The 20217-nt window shown below is 34.4% G+C and overlaps 3 protein-coding genes across 4 annotated transcripts; 2 read left to right on the forward strand and 1 right to left on the reverse strand.

Moving 5' to 3' along the window:
* Nucleotides 1-894: 894 nt before the first annotated feature.
* On the forward strand, nt 895-6589 carry LOC144556534 (Noc2p family). Of its 2 annotated transcripts, none has more exons than XM_078304912.1 (13): nt 895-1113; nt 1209-1263; nt 1605-1690; nt 1964-2041; nt 2127-2657; nt 3004-3318; nt 3772-3837; nt 4229-4558; nt 4742-4948; nt 5210-5296; nt 5387-5481; nt 5601-5723; nt 6144-6589. In XM_078304912.1, exons 2-13 carry the CDS (start codon nt 1242-1244, stop codon nt 6418-6420), a joined length of 2217 nt encoding a protein of 738 aa, XP_078161038.1. In that variant the 5' UTR covers nt 895-1113; nt 1209-1241; the 3' UTR covers nt 6421-6589. The 2 variants fall into 2 exon arrangements, with proteins under 2 accessions (XP_078161038.1, XP_078161039.1); XM_078304913.1 differs by having other exon boundaries at nt 954-1079.
* A 3936-nt stretch (nt 6590-10525) lies between these two features.
* LOC144557236 (vacuolar-sorting protein BRO1-like) lies at nt 10526-12421 on the forward strand. The gene is made up of 2 exons (XM_078305781.1): nt 10526-11256; nt 11996-12421. Exons 1-2 carry the CDS (start codon nt 10537-10539, stop codon nt 12419-12421), a joined length of 1146 nt encoding a protein of 381 aa, XP_078161907.1. The 5' UTR covers nt 10526-10536.
* A 1261-nt stretch (nt 12422-13682) lies between these two features.
* LOC144556957 (uncharacterized) lies at nt 13683-17538 on the reverse strand. Its single transcript, XM_078305470.1, has 7 exons — nt 16940-17538; nt 16704-16831; nt 16018-16247; nt 15600-15801; nt 15426-15511; nt 14577-14665; nt 13683-14180 (listed from the first exon to the last, which is right to left on the reverse strand). Exons 2-7 carry the CDS (start codon nt 16779-16781, stop codon nt 13921-13923), a joined length of 945 nt encoding a protein of 314 aa, XP_078161596.1. The 5' UTR covers nt 16782-16831; nt 16940-17538; the 3' UTR covers nt 13683-13920.
* Between the last annotated feature and the right edge of the window lie 2679 nt (nt 17539-20217).

A 20217-nucleotide genomic window follows, 5' to 3' on the forward strand; every position in this document is an offset into this window, starting at 1 on the left:
TTACTGATATGATGCCCGTTTTAGAACTTTGCTGTTTACCAACATCAACAAAATGTATGATTCTCATCTTCTCCAATATGTAGGCATGCAGCAGCTTTGTGATTTACCAGTACCTCACTGTGTAGGCTGTAAGAGTAGTTTGCTAAGTCAAATCAGCAAGTTATTCTTAATTATGTTATGCGTTTTGATGAACAGCAGCCGTTCCCCAACTGAATCACTTTCCATCCAAATATTTACTGTTACACCTTGTTTGGATGGAGAGGCGGAACCAGGAGGCCTTTATTTGATAAGTTTGAGGGGTGCCACATGAACATTACTTCTTTGATGCACAATGGTTCCATTAAAAAAATCAAATTTTATGGGGGGTGCCTGGCCCCTGTTCGCACCCCCTTGGTTCCGCCCCTGTAGGGAAAGGGAGGGGAGGTGAAGAATAGAAGGGAGTGAAATGAAATTATTTGTAACAATTTGTTTTTCATATGTTAAACACAAGATCGAAAGAGAAATCAATTCTATAGATTACAAACATGCAAGATTAAACCTTTTCTCTCTTATACTTTTTATCTCCGACATAAATTTGTCAACCAAACACGATTCCATGATTTTTTTTTCTTCCATTCACGGGTAGGGACTAAGGAGTGAAATTCGGCCCCTCTACAAATTTCTGTGATGCAATCGGGTCGAGTCCAGATGAGTTTTGTGTGCAGCCCATTAAGCGAGCAGCTACAAGCCTATAACCTTATTCGAACCCTACAGAGAAAAAATATAGTAGCTCATATCGACTCGTAACTAGTTCGGTAAAAGTTCGCTCGCTCGGACCGATCTGAAAACGAGCCAACTCGATCTGGTTCAGTCGATACGTCATATGGGAGTATGGGACCGAGCTGAAAACAAGCCAACTCTCTCTGGTTCGGTCGAGTGGCAACTGGCACGACTTGATTTAGGGTTTAGGGCTTAGTCGAAGTTCTGAGCCCTAATTCTCCCCGCCTCTCCCAGTTGCCCTCATCCCCCTCACGGCCTCACCTCCTCTTCTTCCAGTGTCTAGTTCTCTGCTGTTCCAAACTCGCCTTCGCGCGCCTGAGGTCCGAAGCCCCGCCATCCCACTTTCTCTATCGGGTGAGTTCTTGCGTGGAACATCACGGTCTCGCCAAATTAGGCCGTGCATCCTTTTCTTACCTTTTTTTTTTTTTTATCATTTATTCATTTTTCAGACTCCAGTACTAGCTTGGATTCCGCTGCCAACCATGTCAGACTCAGAGGGCTCAGGTATTCTCTTTTTTTTTTTTTCTTTTTCTTTCCAAGTAAAAGGTCCGGGATGGAGAGACCTCCTGTTGCATAATCAATCTGAGTTTTTGTTATTATTTTATTTTTCATACAATAGATTATTGGTAGTGTTTCTCCCTTCAGAGTAACCTGCCTTGTATGATAATTGATTATGATATAGATGAAGGCTTGACAAACCAAATTGAAATAATGTTAATAATGTTTATGTGCTGGGGAACTTTGTCTTTGCATTTCCATCTGAAATTGAAATGTAATTTCCATATTATTGAGGTTATATTTGTTTGTTTCGATTTGAGGTTAGCATTTTTTTTTTGGGTTTATAGACATCAGTGGCATGGAAAATGAAGAAATTGTATCTGGAACCAATGCCAAACAACATGAGCAACAGCTTAAATTGCTTCAAGAAAAGGTTTGTTCTTTTTTAAATTTTACTAGTTTTGAGAAGAGTATTTAACTATGACATTTAAGGCAATTTGCCATACTATGTAAGATGTTAGGTGAAGCTACAAGATACTGAAATTTATTTTTGGCACATTCATAGCAAGGTATTTAACTTGCATAGATATAGAAAAATAAATAAATAATCAAGTGCTTTTGTTATCTCAGTTGATTATTTATTATGTGTTCAACTTTTTTCTTCTCTATGCACTAAGCAGCTTAAAAATTTCTTATTTTTGCGTAGGACCCAGATTTCTACAAGTACCTGAAAGAGACTGATAAGGAGCTCCTGGATTTCAAAGATGAAGGTGAAGATACTGATGTGAGTGTAAATACAACTCATTTCTGGTTTGAAACTTCAATAAAATGCATCCACTGATGCCTATTTCCATAATTACTGTTTCTAGGTGGATATGGAGACTGATATGGAGGAAGATATTGAATTAGATCAACCTGCAAAAGGAAAAAAGAAACCACATGTCAAACCCATCACGACCTCTATGGTTGATTCATGGTGCAGTGACATCAAATCTAGAGGGAGCATTAGAGCGATCAGATCCCTTCTGAAAGCCTTTCGTGCCGCTTGCCATTACGGGGACGATGATGGAGACACCGATGATTCTTCCGAGAAGTTAGGTATCATTTCTAGTGCTGTCTTTAATAAGGTGATGGTGTTTGTATTAAATGAGATGGATGGGATCTTGCGCACGCTTCTTAAAGCACCTGAAACTGGGGGCAAGAAGGAGACGGTTATTCAGCTGACAACTACTAAGCCTTGGAAGGACAATGGGGGCTTGATGCGGGTGTATCTTGGCAATGCATATCATATCCTGAACCAGATGACAGATGAACAGATGATTTCTTTTACAATTAAGCGTGTCAAGGCCTCGGCTGTGTTTTTAGCAGCCTTCCCGTCTCTATTGAGAAAATATATTAAGGTTAGTAGAATGTTACCACTATAATATTAAGCGGTTCAACGCTTACTTTTCTTGTCTTTCCTTTTCTTTTTGAATGGCTTGTTCTGCTTTATTCTGGACTGCTGTGATGTACCAATATTGGTTAGTATGATAATACTTGCTAGGCAATAATGTCTTTGATTATTTTTTCAAATTCAAAAGAGGCCTCTGAATTTTTTTTATTCAATTTGTTCATATGTATTCTTCATAAACTTGTACAGTCAGGACTCAAGTTGTTGATAAAAATGTAGAAGCTCATTTGATGTTTATCTTATGAGTAGTTTTTACCAAAATCATTATAGTAATCAGCAATGTACCATATCTACAGGTTATAATTCATACATGGGGAACTGGAAGAGGATCACTTACAGTGATGTCATTTCTCTTCCTTCGAGATCTGTGTGTGCGGCTAGGTTCTGATTGCCTTGACATGTGCCTTAGGGGTGTGTACAAGGCCTATATCATGAATTGCAAGCTTTCTAAATCGGTTAGCATGTCCAAGCTACAGCAAATTCAGTTTCTCGGAAATTGTATGACGGAGATGTGTGGTGTGGATCCGCCAGCTGTTTACCAGCTGGCCTTTCTTTTTATAAGACAGATGGCAACTGTTCTTCGTGGTGTCCTTACTGAGAAGGGACCAAAGGTATAAGTGCATTTTTTTGGTTTTTGACCTTTCTTTATAAGTTTAAAATAATTCTGCACTAAAGATGAAATTTGTTTTCAATGGCGTACAACCCTTTGTGGCTACTACAGATAATAGATACCATTTAATAAATCTAGACATGGTTTTCTTTGGTTTTCAGATTAATAATGTCAATGTTAAAAAAGAGAGTAAAATAATCTATGCATAAATTGCAACATACAAATTACAGTATAAATAGTAATAAATTGAAATTTCTTACTGAAATGATGACAGGTACGATTTCATACTAACAATTATTTATGAACTGGTACTTTGATGCATATTAGTAGCTTAACTACATTACTCATACATTCTGTTACCATGTATTAAGTCACGGGTATGATGTCTTTATTATTTTGGAGTGTATAAGGGCAATCATTTTCATCTAATTATTTCAAATTTGCTTGTATCTAGGTCGTAAATGAGAAAAGGAAAGGAAAGAAAGATAGAGAAAGCAAGCCTAATAAAAATCAAATGGAGGTGGGCTTTTTATCTCCATAATTTGTATATATAATATATGCATACTTGGTAAACAATCATACCTGCAGTTCTTTTTTTAATTTTTATTTTATACTAGGGATATATGTAATTCATAGGATTTTTTTTTTCACGTCATTGTATCAAATTCGAAAAAGCCTGATTTGCTCATTCTTGTGCCGAAACTGGGAAACAAGGGGCATGAAAGACACATCTAAATTTTCTTGGGGGGGGGGGGGGGGGGGGGGGGAGGTTGAGGGCTGTATTTCTTTCATTTTTTTATTGATGTTCATAGAAATAAACAAAATGAGGTTTTCAAAATGGACACCACTAAATATCAAAAAAGCTCACAAGGAGTATAGACAGAAGATAATATTTTCACTATTACTTTCAGAAAGCCTACCAAAAGGTATATGACTGGCAGTACATATTTTGCCTTGAGCTCTGGACAAGTGTGATTTGTACATACAATTCAGATACCGATTTCAAGCCCCTTGCATACCCACTAACTCAAATAATACAAGGGGTAGCCACCTTGGTACCAACAGTGCGGTACTTTCCTCTAAGACTCAGGTGCATTCGTATGCTCAACCGTATTGCTTCTGCAACTGGTACGTTCATACCGGTTTCATCTCTCCTTCTTGACATGCTGGAGATGAAGGAGCTAAGGAACGCACCAACAGGTGGGGTTGGTAAAGCAATCAATCTACTTAGTGTTAAACAGGTTATTCTCTGTTTTTATCGTTCACTTTTTAGGCACTGACATGTATTGATTTATGCCAATTGGTTTTCTTTACCTAATAAGTGCCACATAGTTGCATTCCATATACATAAAACATATCCTAAAAATATAAATTGAATAAATGAGTAATATTGCAGACCGTTGTAATACTTTTTTCTTTTACAGGTAGACAAGAATACAGTAAAGACAAGATCATTTCAGGAGGCATGCATTCATGCTATTATAGAGGAGCTGGCACAGCATCTCTCTCAGTGGAGTTACTCTGTTTCCTTCTTTGAATTATCGTCTATACCTCTTGTTCGCCTGAAGTCCTTTTCTAAGACCATCAAGGCTGAACGTTTCAGAAAAGAAATCAAAGACCTCATTCGTCAGGTATGCAGTTTACTCTTTAGAAACAAAATAATGGGTTGAGAAAATCACAACATATCTGTTAGTTTATTTGTCTATTTTATTCATTTTCTTTATTTGGGGTGTGTGTGTTTTGGGTTGTGGGGGGGGGGGGGGGGGGCAGGAGTATATTGACTGTTTAGAAAAGTTTTGATGGACAGTTTGGAGAGAGTAACATGGCCAATTTGATTTTATCCTATTTTTGTCATTTGTTTAAATGGGTTATCATTGTATGCTCTATCATAGGTTGAGGCCAATGTTGAGTTCACCGTTTCGAAACGGGCGGGTGTTGATTTTTCACCAAATGATCCTGCCGTGGAGGAATTTCTTCAGGTACTCTCATCTGTCTCTGTTTCTCTTTGTTAGTGTGGATGGTCGAGGGGGTTTAGTTTACTAATGTTAAGTTGTTTAATGTTTCTTTAGGCTGAAAAGGAAAATGGAGAGGGCCTTCTTTCAGCATTTGTGAAGAGTTTGCGAGAGAAGACCCAACTGATGCGTGATTCATTGGTTGAGAATAGGTAATTTTGCGTCTTTCATTTATTTATGAGACATGCAACATACTTGAGCAAGTTGAATTGTTGCTTGAAGTGTTTTTTGTATTATATTTTATTTATATTTTCAACTTTTCTTATGACAGTGTAATAGTTGGTGCTGAGTCGTCAGTATTTGCTGAGAACCTGTCAGAAGATGATGAAGAGAATGAAGAGGAAGGCAAAGCAGCTTTCAGCTCATCATGGCTGCCTGAAAAGAAGAAATCTCAGTAATATTTTGGATATTTTTCTCTTTATATTTGCGGAAGTATCTCTCTCTCTCTGAAACCTTGGCAGTGGCTGCTCACTCCCTCCCTTTCTCCCCCCTCTTTATTTTTTTTTTGAGCTAAGCGCCCTAAATATATGGAGTCCGTATCCTATGAGATATCTCAAATTTTCAGTTTATCTAAAGCCGGGCTAAATTTTTTTGGGTGCCTATTCTGAATGCAGGTGGTCATTATTATTGTGCTTTGAGATTCGTGCAGAAAGGATTTGAACAGTCTGATTTTTTCACGGATCAACTAAAAATTTGAGATCTGTCAGAGGATGCGAATTCAAATACATGTAGTTCATAAAATCCCAATTGGAAATAAATCTGTGATAAGTGGGATTGGAAGCCTGACTGACTTGATTTTTTTGTTATAATGCAGGGTTGATATAGAAAAGAAAAAGAATAAGAAAAAGAGAAGTATCGAACAGAGAGAAGATGATGTAGAAGCCGATGAAGAGAATGATATAGTAGAAGACTTGGTTTTGAGCTCAGATGAAGAAGACGAAGTAGATGTCGAAAAAGAATTGCCCTCGGATGAGGGAGGAGACAGCAAACGGCAAATAGCATCCAATGATGTGAAAGAACAAAATAACATGTCAAGAAAGAAAAGGAAGCCGAAGCCGAGGCGTAATAAGAAGGCAAAGATATCCGCTTAATTTAACTATAGTTGTAATTTAGAGGAAAATTTTGTGATATTGGTAGATTCAATTTTGGAAGCAGGTTGTATTTTGTAGTTGATGTTATATGATTTGCATTTAGTTATCATGCAAAATATCTTAGAAAGAGACATAATAGAAGCATTGCTCATTTTCATCATCGTTTTATGTACCCCGTTGAATTATAATAAAATAAAATATTCCCATCCACTGGTACATTTTTTCGAAAAAGAAAGGAACTTTCTGGTACACTTCCCAAATTGGAAAAAATGCTGAAAGGTAGAGATGAAACTGCTTAAATAATTTGTGTATTGTACCATGATAAGGTGGGGAGAGATGGCGACATGAAAGATTACGATAATGTAGAGCCAGATGGGGATATAAAAAATATAAGTTTTGTGGTGACATAGCAATTGGAATTTGCTGAGATACGGAATTCCAATTTGTGGTGACTAGTTCTTGCTTGCAACGTCAAACTTTGATTTGTTTTATTAAAATTAATTATTTGCTTGTCGGTCTTAGGGAGGATTTGTTAGGATCCTGCTCTCTCACTTAATCCAAAGAGAGAACGGTGTTTAAGGAAATATGTAATGATAAGTGAACTCATATTTTAAACATTCATTTTAATTATTTTTACGCATCTTAGAATAAAGATTGTCTATTGTGTCAATGTATATCTATCTACTACGTAAATGCATACTTGTTAATTTCAGTTAGAACATAGTAATGGATAGGTGTCAAATTCGTTTTAATTTTTTTTAAAATACATATATAAATAGATGATGCTTTCAAATGTCTTCATTTTTTGTGTCTCCGTTATACTTCTATTTTTTTAACATTTAATAATAAAAAATTTAAAACTTATATGTCAAAGTAAAACGTTAGATATGATCTGCATTATTTTTTCTATATAATATATGTACATCAAAATTTATCACTTTTGGATTTTGATTTTATATGAATCAATAAGTTTAAAAATCTCTATCTTGAAGTTGTCCATATCAATATATTTTTTTAAGCTCTTGATACCGATTAAAACAAAATCAAAATGGCGTAAATTATTTATATATTCTTAGATAAAATGATATAGAATAAATCTACATGTTTTATATTGATATCTGAGTTTAATATTTTAAGTTATTAAAGTTTAAAAAAAAAAAAGACATGATAGAGGTACAAAAAGGAAGACATTTAAACCCTCATTTAAATATTATTTATTGCATACTTAAGTATTATTTAATGCATACTTAAGTATTGCATCAATGCTTGTTTGGCTATTTTGTTAATACACTTAATTATTAATCAGTTTTTTCAAGAAGCTGATAAAAAATAATTGGAAATTGTTTAGACACGAGAAATTGGAGGCTACATATAATATTTATTTCCTTTTTATTTTCGGAGAAAAATATATTTTGGACATTAAACTTCCGAATATACTAGTAATTTATTTCTTCAAGTAATATGCACTTACCTAGCAACCTCGTAAATTAAAACAAAAAAAGGGAAAATTTCCAGTGTACAAATCCAAAATTTTGAAATTGCCAATATCCCCATAAAATCACTATAATATCCAATATGCCCACCAAAAAAATACTTTCTTTCTTCTATCTCCATTTAATTATTTTATCTTTATTTAATTATTTTCAATTTTTAATTGACCGTTATACCTTACTTTTAAACAGAGTGTCCAGTCCATTTAATTTTATTCTTCTAATTGCTTTATCGGTTTATCCTGCTGAGAAATCACAAATCACTCGCTCCCTAAATCACAAGTCAACATAAGAAATCTCCATGCCAGCCCTCATCTCGTGGACCCTCACTCTGATGCGAAATATGGGAGAATACTGGTGTTAAAACAACGCAAAAATTGCATTATCTTTTTTTCTTTTCATTTCTTATAGAGCCAGAAAGAACCACTTCATCTTCATTTGAATCACCGTCTGCACATGTTAGATTCAGCGCATCAAATAACACCCCTTTCTCCTAAAAAAGTCAATTCAGGATCAAATTTAGGAATTTCTTTTGTACTGAATATTATGAATCAAAATCGAGATATATAGCACTTAAGATTTCAAATTTCAAAGAACGCTGAAATTGCTAGAAATTTCTTTTCTCAGCCGAGGCAGTCAGATGAACAAAATTTCCAATTTAATCCCTCTCAAAAGAGGAAATCACAAAAGTCCACAAAACAGCTCTGAAATCTTAATCAAACTTTTAAACCTTGTACCACTGTTCAGGCGGGCATGGTATCAACTGATACAGGTGCCAGCATGGATACAACAAACAAATATATATAATTCAAGCAAGAAATATGAGTTCACAATTTGATTTTTGAGAGAATCATCCATAACCATGCATTTCGTTTCTGATACTGCCTGACGGTACCGGTCTTCGCCCAAAATTAAACCACCTTTAACAGCATACGTTTTCACAACTGAGGTAAAGTGATACCTGATTAATGTTAATTATAAATTTTAGACCATAAATGACGTTTAATCATCTAAATTTCAAGGAACTCAGTATCACCATGTGCCAGTAAAGCACACTTATAATCAAATTACGTATTATACAAGGATCTTGATGGATTTGAACCATCATCCCCCTGAAAATTCAGGGACTCTTGTTCAAATATTTGAGCTAAAGATCCACGCACTATGGTGGTGGAAGTGCAGTAATCCATGCTTTGCATAATTTATACGCTCACAAGAAACACACATACAGCCGCCGCTTACTTCAATTGACAGCATTTCATAACCACAACCTGTCAAGTATATGATTAAGTGCAAATAAAACCAAGGCTTTTAAAGCAATTAAATTCTCTCTATGTTATGTTTAACAATTACCATCCCTCAATACAGCTTCGCTCCCTGCACAAACTGCTTGGCTATAAAGCAACTTTTGTTTTTGTTTACTTTTTTCTCAATTATTTAGCCCTTTTTAAGTTACTCATTTTAAATATTTCTCTTTTCTTGTTTAATATCTAATGTTGGTACTGGCATAACTAACTACAAAATACCCTTTGGGTTGTGTACCTGTACCAGTATGTACTGGTCAGAATTTCAGTTAAAAGGAAAATGACATCCATAGTCATTCTAACATGAATACATGATCACATGGAGGGACGAACTCATATTGTGGAGTGTGTGTATTGGTACCACACATTGGAGGGAAGAACTCAGATTCGCTACGCAAAGAAGGGAAGCACTTCGCGAGCTACACAACTTCGCAAGCCATGCAACTTCTTTTTGTTACACTTTGAAATAAATCCATACAATACCTAGTTTGGAAATTATGCCCTTACCATCCGAGGAGTCATTGAAGTATTACTAAATGTAAGGAAGGTCATTCTATAATTCAAGGTTCATGTAATTAGTGACGTTACTGAAACAATTAAAGAAAAAAACGTAAATAAAATATCTTCACTGGAAAAGCATTATGCCTAGTCGGATGAATTGAATAGAAGTTGCATATATCAGCATCAGACTCCTTTTCTTGCCTCTCGAATGAGATGATTCCGTCATCTCTATCCTAAATCCTAAATATCAGAGAGAGGGGGGCTGTTGTGACTTGTTCATCAGTCACGACGCGCAAATTTTAGAATGTTTCATGCGGTACACTGTGCACCAGAAAAAAAAGAGAGAAAAATAAAATAAAATAAAATAAAATACAGAAGCAACTAACATTTCAGCAAAGAAAAGACTTTGTCAACATATTTGACTGCTGCAATGGCGTGTGGGCCTCTGCCAGCTCACTTGCACGGAAATAAATCTGCTATGATTCTAAAGAATTGTAGTAACCTGCTTTTCCAAATCCAACCACTTATTTATTTCGAGATTCGTGCATAAAAACCAACAGCTTTTGGGATTCGTGCATTCTAAAATATTGATTGGCAGGGTCCTACAATTCTTGTTGGAATCGTAGCAGATTTATTTCCCGAACAAATTCGTTAAAACTGAAAAAACCCACTTGTATTTTTTATTCATTTAACTATTCATTAGTTTGTCAATGGCAACTAAACTAAACTATGTATATGTATTCTTTAAATCAAAGGAAAGGAAAGAAACAAATTAAATAATATATATATGGAGTATCTAAACTCACTTTATATTTTATCTGATGCTACTTGGAAATTTCCTCCCATCAATTCTTCATCAATTTTCCTACTTAAAAACTGTTGAAATCTTTCTTTTTCTTGCAATTAGTATACCAGAAACAAAAGGAAACCAACTGCCATTTCCAATGCTATCAATCCAAGAGAAAGTGCCATGCCCGACATCATATGCCGGATGCACGGCAAAAGCCGATCAGGAGCTCTCTGCTCTCCTAAATTTTCAATTCAGACTTACTCAGACCACCTCCTCCATACCAACAACTGTTTGCTTCGAAAGCCGCCTCGACAAATGGTACTCATACTTCCATTCCCTTGGCAAAATAATGCCCCATTACACCATGGCGCTTGAGCGGTCCCACCTTCAGTCCCTTCATTTCACCTGGCAAGACTCCTTCAAGCCATTAAAGAAGCACTCCCACACCTCAATTGGTTCAGAGAAAGTTGCGGTTGTGTTCAATGTAGGTGCAGTATACTCGCAGATGGGAGCTGCAGAAAACCAGGGCACAGTTGACGGGTTGACCAAGGCATCCAAAGCATTTCAGAGTGCAGCAGCAGCATTTCGGTATTTAAGAGAGACATTTGGGGGAGGTGAATCGGTTGATGTTTCGAGGGAATGTGTGAGCATGCTGGAGACGCTCATGGTTGCGCAAGCGCAAGAGTGCGTTTTTAATCGGGCGGTTATCGCCGGTATATCGGCTACTAATTGCTCAAAGGCTGCAAGGCAGGTAATAGTTTTTCTTTTTTCGCTTTATAAAATATATATATATATATATATATATATATATTTTTTTTTCTGTTTTCCCTCTTTCTTTAGATTTCTTTTTCTCAATTTGAAGTATTTAGTTCATAACATGTTGCATACAATATTTATTTCGAAAGCCTCACACCTCATGTCTCACATTTATATGCTGTTTTTAAAGTTCAAACACTGAGTCGTTTAACATGATCTATGTAATAAAATGTGCTTTGAAACTAAATTTTTATATATTTTAAATTTTTTTTTACTTTGTTTTAAATAAGTACAAAATTGCAAACCATCTAACAAACAATGATTTTCTACCTATCTAAAAAAAATAGTAAAAAGTTACCAAAAAAAATATAAAATTTGATCTCCAAGCACATTTTAATTGAATATCATGTTCAGTGATTCGGACTATAATATTCAGGAGTGAAGCCAGATTTTCGAACTATTTAAGTCAATCATATAAATTCTTCTAATAGAGAATGAGGATTAATCTTAGAGGACCATAACAGTTTACTATAAATTATATAGAAAATAATACATTTTTTTTTCTAAATAATAAAGATCAATTGATCCATTCTTTATAAATCTGCCTCTATAATATTAATTAATAAAAGGACTACCTCAAAAATACTTCTACAGAAAATCCACAAAAATCAACAAAAAGAAGCTAGACAATAATTAAATTTCTTTTATCAAATATTTTTTGTTTACTTGAATAGGTCGGTTTATACTACGAAGAGGTTTTCCAAGCACTAAACACCGCACCACTAAATCAACACTTTGACAAGGGATGGTTTGTACATATACAACTCAAAGCCTCACAGTTCTACGCTGAATCTTACTACCATTACTCTCTACATCTCCATAAAAATGATCAAATTGGAGAAGAAATCGCACGATTACAGATGGGCATTGACCGCCTTAGCAGCACAAAGAGAACCGTCATCAAAGGTGCTTCGTCTTCTCACATCGGTGTCATATCACAACTAAAGAACAACATGAATTCACAACTTGAGAAAGCAAAGAAAGAGAACAATAGCATTTATTATATGAGAGTTCCGACCGCAGGATCCTTGAATGATTTGCCGACGTATGTCCCGGAAAGGCCTAGACCGCTGGAGAAACTTGCGGCTCTCGAACAATAACACAACATTGGTTGTAAAAAAATGACATGAGAAATAAAGAAAAACTCGAAGCCTCTTCTATGCACGAACCTCTTAAAAAGTACCTCAAACTTTGAGTTTGGATTCAGACTGCCCGATCAAAATATGCATGAATATTAAAGGGATCCCGTGAATTCTAATTTGAATCGGACTTGCCAGTATTCTGATGGAGATGAAATTTGTTGAAATCTTTTTTCATTGTTTTTAATAAAAGCATCTAAATTTATAATCCATCGCTTTAATCATGAGAAACAACTATTTCCTGTTAGTAGATTAAGTCAATGGGCTTTATTTGAAAGCCCATGGGCTGGAATGGACCCCTCTGTGGATTTGCCTGTCAGTGTTACTATTACTGTATAATATTAATTATGTATGAATTTGAACTCATGGTATGGATGGTAATGGTAATAAAATTTTTTATTTTATTTCATGTATATTTGTTAGATTATGGTACCACAAGAATTAAAATATGCAAATATATATTCAGTTATCCTAATCTTATATATGGAACTTCAATTTATTTCTGCTTAAGATTGGAATTGGATTACTCTCAATCTGGCTTCACTTTAGCACCGTAGCCAACTCCTATATATATATATATATATATATATGCAATATATAGTTTCCAACTATATGAACTTGTGGGTACTGGGTAGGACAAACCGATCGAGGTATCTCACCAAAATTTTGAAAAAAAAAAAATCAAATAATTAAGTCCTTAATTAATTTGTTCTGTTGCCAAAGATTAAGCTATATATAAGAGAATGACCATCAATCCATCCCTTCTAGAATTTCACTTGCGCTGTTCTTGTTTCCACCTTTCGTAGTACGGTGCCAACCTTATATGCATGTTGTACCAGTATCCTAGATAGATACAATACTGCTTGAGAGTTGAGACGGTCTTTGCGGTATTGATAAATGTATGTTGTATCCTATATATACTATGCGTGAATTTTCCTGTAATAATGGGATTTATATATCAACACCTGTGCTATGGACTTTGTGCTTAGTATATATATATATATCTATGCCATTGTGCAACACCAATGCTAGAGTAGCAAATATGTTGGATCCCTTCAAAATTTCTCTTCCATTACTACAAAATAATAATTTCTTCCCATATATTATTTGTTTGCAACACTAGGTAGCAAAATGAGAACTATATATTAGTCAAACCATTGATCGCCATTAGCTTGCCTTACTGTAATGGCCAGCATGCATTTCTACCATAACTAATATGTAAAGCACCAAATTAATTGCAGTTTGTTTGCACTACCAAAATACCAATACTACTTAGTACTTACCACAATATACAAGTCTAACAAAACTTCATTAATTAGAAGCTCAATAGAAGCTTCCACATTACAATTTAAGGTTCAAAATTTCAACAATCCAGAAAATGTTATAATGAAATTTGTTATTGAATTGTTTTTGACGGAGGGATGCAAGAACCCCAGAACTGATTCTGAAAAATTAGGTTTTCAATGGGTGATGAAGAAGTTGAAGTCATGGTGTTGAGTCTGGACCTGGCGCAGCCAGTCGCCGGCAGCACAAAGGAGGGTTTCAGCAAGGGCACCGTCACCAGTCTCTGGATTATTCCAGAGAGCTCCATTCACCTTATGACTCGCCAATGCGAAAGGAGGCAGAGAGATGGTCATGAACTCATCTTTCTGTTTTCCTTTGTTTCGGTTTGGTGGCAACTCGTCGCTTTTGCTGTCCTTCAAAGTCTCACGGGTATCATCTGGAATATAATATTGTTTAGTAATTTAAACTCAAGTCTCCACAATCAGAAAGTACAATTTTAACCACTAATTAAATTACAATCACACATTTAGTATTTTATGAGGAAGCTGAACTATATAAAAACATTGAAAATAAGAAAGTTAAATTAAATTTCAATATACATATGACTAAAAAAATTTAAAATCATGTTGTAACTAAGCATTTCCTAACTTGACTATAGATCAGCCAGCCCCTGATAATAAGTATTTCACTTATTTGTGGGGTTATGGAAAGGAGTTAAAAAGCTTACATATGTTAGAGCATGCATGCATGTGAATGATAAAATTTCAATCTTTATTACAAAGGAAATTAATATTCCATAAAAAAAGGGAAATTAATAAAGAATAAAACTTACCTTGTGAAGGGCAAAGGCTGTGATAAGTTAGAAAACATGTACTATAGTTGTCTCTGTCCAACTGTGCTGGAATTGTATAAATGGGATACCTGAAGATTATAGAAGAGATGAAAATTTTCAAAAGGCCATCACAAAAAAAAATGATTTTAATTAACAAACTATTAGATAGCTAGCAAGAGAGCAAGACCATCATGAACTTGTTATGTGTTTCCATATGCATGAAAGACTGGTAATTAATTTGCTAGTTATCCTGTTGCTGTTCCTAACAGGTGCAACAGGTGATGTGGTTGCACAGTGTAACGATTAAGTTATGACTTCCTAACAGGTGCAACAGGTACGTCCTGTTCCTAACAGTTATGATTTCCAAAAAATCAATTGTTCAAGTTCTCAAACTGAGGCTATTTGTACGCATAACGTGTTAATTGCTAGTGAAAATCGCTTTTCGCAAAAATACTTTACGAAATCCACTTTCACTGGATGGCTATATACGAATCTCTATTTCAAGACAAAGGCTTGTTTACCAACTTTCCTCAAATAAAAAAAGGATCGTTTTTTCGCAAGATTACTTTGCGGAAATTGCTTTTCGCAATAATACTTTGCGGATGATGCAGAAAAATGTTTTCCAATTTTTTTTAATTAAGGTGAAACTATTTGAATTTTTTTGCTAAGTTGTAGCTGGGCTTTATCTTTTAATTATCTTGCAGAGACTAAAATGGAAGACTACAATTTTTCATAATATAATGCTCCAACAATGGCCTACCAAGATTACACAATTACTGTGAATGTATCCATTTATAAGAATGCATCCTGATAACATAACACTCTTATGGAAAATTAAATCAATCATACCAAGAAATTGACATCCAGCTCGCTGGAGTAAGCTCGATGCTTTTCAGAGATTTTAAGCCCGGGAAGTTCTGACCTAACTCTTGAACCTAGGAGAAAACCCACCAAATTAATTTAAAAAAATTACAAAATTTTGAGAATTCATGCACTAAACATGAAATACTAGATAATATATACCTTGTCCACAAGGGGCATCCTTGTATAAGGGGAAGACATTTCAAAATATTCAAAGTACTTGCAGCCTAAATTGTTCTCTGCATCGCCTAAATTCATTTTGCTGAACATCGACTCCAGCGACAATGTGTTCCAAGGTTGATATAGATCTTGGTTGTAATATTCATTTCCATACCAGTACATCCCATTTTGCAGAGCAACATTCCTGCATCCCAAACATGTGCACACATTAACAAAAAATATACATCTATAATTAGCTTCCTAAAGAAAAGGAGCAATTGTGAAACAAACAGCAGCATTAGCATTATAATCAACTTGCAAGGACCCTCCCTTTATAAGGTTATTTCTCATCCTTTTATTCAAACATCATTCAAATCAAAAGACTTGAAAATAAGTACATAACTATATATATGTGAATAACCTTGCCGGTAACATGCACATTTCATTGGTGTACAATTGAACTGCAGATAGATATGGCGCGAAGTATTGTACTAAGGTTTCACCATTGGGAAGCACAACATTTGTACTGGCACCATAGGCACTCCATTCATAGAGAGAGTCCCACAGGTCAGACAGTGTGAAGTACTCGACACAGTTCTTATTATCCGGCCACCAGTTCCTACTTGAGCTCCCATAGTTGTAATAAGGCGACTGCATTTGATATTTTTAACAAGTCAAAAATTACCAAAAAGAAAAAATATATCATGTGGTGAAAAAAAGTAGGTTCTTCTCTGATTCATTGCATTTGCACCATAAAATTTATCTAGTTTTAATTAATTGATAAGAATATGTAGTAAGTAATAATTTGATTTTTTTTTTTTTTTAATTCTAGGTCATACTTATCTCATATATTAATTTCCTTCCAAAAGTGCAAAGTGCAAACATGAGCTACAGAAAGTTATTACCCTAGTTTAGGTTAAGTACGATGTTCTGCGTGCTGTCATTGAAAAAAAAAATAAAAGAAAATACCCTGGATTTCTTATAGATTCTATTGTAAAAATTGTATAAAATCATACTCGATGAATAGTTGACTCTAGAATTTAGAGATCAATTCACAAACTCTTATAGAAAGCTATATCTATTTAAGGGGGAAAGAGATAGAGATACCTTGAAAAGGAAATGTGAGTCTACTGAAGGTGTGACGTTATACAGAAAACACTGCAGATTTGATTTCTTGGTAGCCATCTCTTTCTAATTATCTCCCTTTTCTTTCTTTCTTTCCCTTTCAAATTGTTCTGATTGAAAACCCAACAAACAAGTTACAAGAAATCAAGACTTCAATTATTTTTATCTCCTAGCTAGCTTGTTTTCTTTATTATCAAAATACATACATACATACATACCTTGTTATATTATAAATATATGATTCTATGTGCCGCACCAAAAGCTAGCACAGCTGAACCTCCTTCATTTACTCCTAATACTCTCTCTCTCTCTCTCTCTCTCTCTCTCTCTCTCTCTCTCTTTCTCTACTAGAAATTATATATATATATATATGGGTCTGAAAAGGCAACGGTAATAAGCCACGTGGCACTGCCTCTTGGCTCTCTTATATGTTTTATGGCACTCTTGGTAGCTTGGAACTCTTAATAAGTGAGAATATTTTACAGTTGGGTCCCTTTTTTGCAATTTCAGATTGTAACAGGGTGTGTCAGGGAAAGTGGATAGCGTATTCACCATGGAGATAGGTTGAAGGGCACGAGAATGGAGATTGAGGGAAAGAAAGAGCCAAAAGAGAAAGAAGCAAAGAGAGAGAGAGAGAAGAAGAAGTTTGCCGAGTGGAAAGAAATTTATAACTGACGGGAGTTTTCTTTTGTGGCTGTCTAAAGTTTATGAGGTTATTTGTGTAGCAAGTCAAAGATGAACTTGTTTACGACTCGCTACATTTTATTAATAAAAGAAAATGATTGTTCCATCCGTTTTTGCGTTTCCTAGAAACGCATATCATTTTGTTTAAGTTATACACTTCTAAAGGCCCCCGTGGCCCTGTCAGTCGCCACTATGGAACATGATCACGATCCAACGCTCAGGATTTGACTTCATCGATCTCTGTCTTTACAGCAAAATGGAACATAATCATATTATGAGAACGAGAGGCATTTAATTCGATGGTCACATGATCAAATTCGGTATGATGTTTTCATTAGATCTGTCTGATTTGCATCAAAATTTGAAAAGAAAAATCTAAAATTCGTGTAGATCAAGTTCGCACAAATCTCCATGCATATTCGGATTCAGTTCTTTCCACTAAATCAAAATCTATCCCCAATCCATCTAAAATTATATATTATTTTAATAATATTTCTATATAAAAAAAATCTGTGTTCTTTCCACTAAATCAATAAATCTATCCCCAATCCATCTAAAATTATATATTATTTTAATAATATTTCTATAAAAAAAATCTGTGTATTGTGCTGAGGAATTAAACATGAATTTAATTTTGAAAAAACTTGTGCATTTATTGATAATATATATACTTTCCTAAGTAGCAATTCACCTATACCTACTACAAAAAAGATGAACACATTTGCTACTCATTTATCACTAGAGAATATTTAATATGGATAATAAATGACCATATCATATAAATATAATTCATGCATGTATGCGCAAATTTATTTCACTATCACTTCTTCATTAAATAAGGATTTGCTAATTTTCTTTTCTTTTTGAAAGGTAAAGATTTAGTATTTTATTTAGTTATACATATAAGATAACTATATAATATTGTTTTTCGAGGATTTAGGATACAATGTGGAAATAATAAAACATATATAATATTAGAGTTATACTTCTTTTTGGTTTGATAGATGGCATGGTAATGGTGATTGTGCTTTATATTGTGTTTTTCCTAATCTTTTTAGAATCATTTCTAACCCTCATATCACTGTAGCCGATGTGTTTACTAACTTTCCCTTCTCATTTCAATTTAATAGGCAATTAACCGGTATTATATTTTCTGAATGGTTACAACTTTTAGGGCTTTTCTCCTCTTATTCATTAGATTCATCATGTCCTGACAGAGTATTATGGAAATGACATTTGTCTGGTCTTTTTACTGTACATTCTCTTTATAAATGGTTGTCCTTCAGAGGTGTTCCAACTAATATTTACAATACTCTTTGGAGGGCCAAAATTCCACTTAAAATTAAGGTTTTCGTTTGGTTACTTAGGCAAGATAAAGTGCTTACTAAATGCAATTTACAATCAAGGGGTTGGCATGAAAATGTTGATTGTGTTTTCTGTGGTGCCCAAGAAACTGTTGGTCATCATAACAACTTTCTTTTTAATTGTACTGAAGTTTCTGATATTTGGTGTTTTGATTATTGGATTCCATTAAAGGATTCACTATTAGTGGAATTGATTAGGGCTGCTACTCTTTGGATTGTTTGGTTAACACGAAATAAGGTTTGTTTTCAAAATTCTCCTATACCTTCAATTAGGTCTGTAGCTGCTTCTATTATTGCTTTAATTTCATTTTGGTGTAAGTCACGATTAGATAATTTTTATTTTAAGTTATCTTTGATTATGCCTTTTGATGTTTCTTCTTTGCCTCAAATAGGACCTCTGATAGTATTATCCGACATGGATACACAGGACCAGGACTAGGACAGCTCACCGCTGGATTCCGCCGAGGACCCTGGTCTTGGTTTAGAAAGGTTGGTTCTAGCTGATCATTTGAGTGACCGTGCAGTTTCTGATGCTATTGATCGTGCTGCTGGCCTTCTGCCTACTATTTCTTTCTCATCAGCTAGTGCCTCCTCTTCTAGTGATATAGCCATTTCCTCTTACTATTTGATGTCATGTTCATATGTTTTTTTAGACTATGTTGTTAGATCTTTTTTGCGGTTAGATGTTGATGGACTGTATGGTCGTTTTTTTTCTAGACCTGTTGTATGAACTCTTTCGTTTCGTAATGAAACTAGTGGTAATACCACTTTTATCAAAAAATATATATATATATATAATATTAGAGTTTTAACATAAACCTTTAACCATAAAAAAGTAAAGCAACCCGAAAAATAATAAGGAGATGCTAATAATTAAAAGAAAGAGAAATGTATATATATACCACTCTAGCTATCAAAGCACCGTTTATATAATTAATTTTCTCCAATATTATAAATCTATTTAACTAAAATTTTTGTGCAATATGGACTTAAAACTCGATTTTGAACAACAAATGCAACAATTCAACTTTATCAATTTCATGAATGAATGATTACATGAGAGCTTTTTTAAATTTGGTAGTTTATCTAGTATAAATTTGTAAGTGGCAAAAAAAAAAATAATAAAGACTCAAAAAATTATCTACTGCGTTAATTTTTCATTATTTTTTTACCATTTAACTTTATAATAAATAATTTTAAATATGAGTTTAACACATAAACCCATCACTCATCATATAGATTGAGAGTCTGTGTTTCCCCAGGTGCCTGAGGTGCAATTGAAAAAAACGAATGGTTCAGATTAATTCCAACCGGGCCAAATCAATCCAGGGTCTATTTAGACTATAGGAGGTTTACTTTGAGATTTGTGTCAAGTTAAAAAAACAATCCGGATTTATGACTTGCACCTCAATTACTTGTGTCAAGTTCATATAGCTTGGTTTGAATAA

Source organism: Carex rostrata, chromosome 7 (genome assembly GCF_964058835.1).
Source record: "Carex rostrata chromosome 7, lpCarRost1.2, whole genome shotgun sequence".
Taxonomy (NCBI): domain Eukaryota; kingdom Viridiplantae; phylum Streptophyta; class Magnoliopsida; order Poales; family Cyperaceae; genus Carex; species Carex rostrata.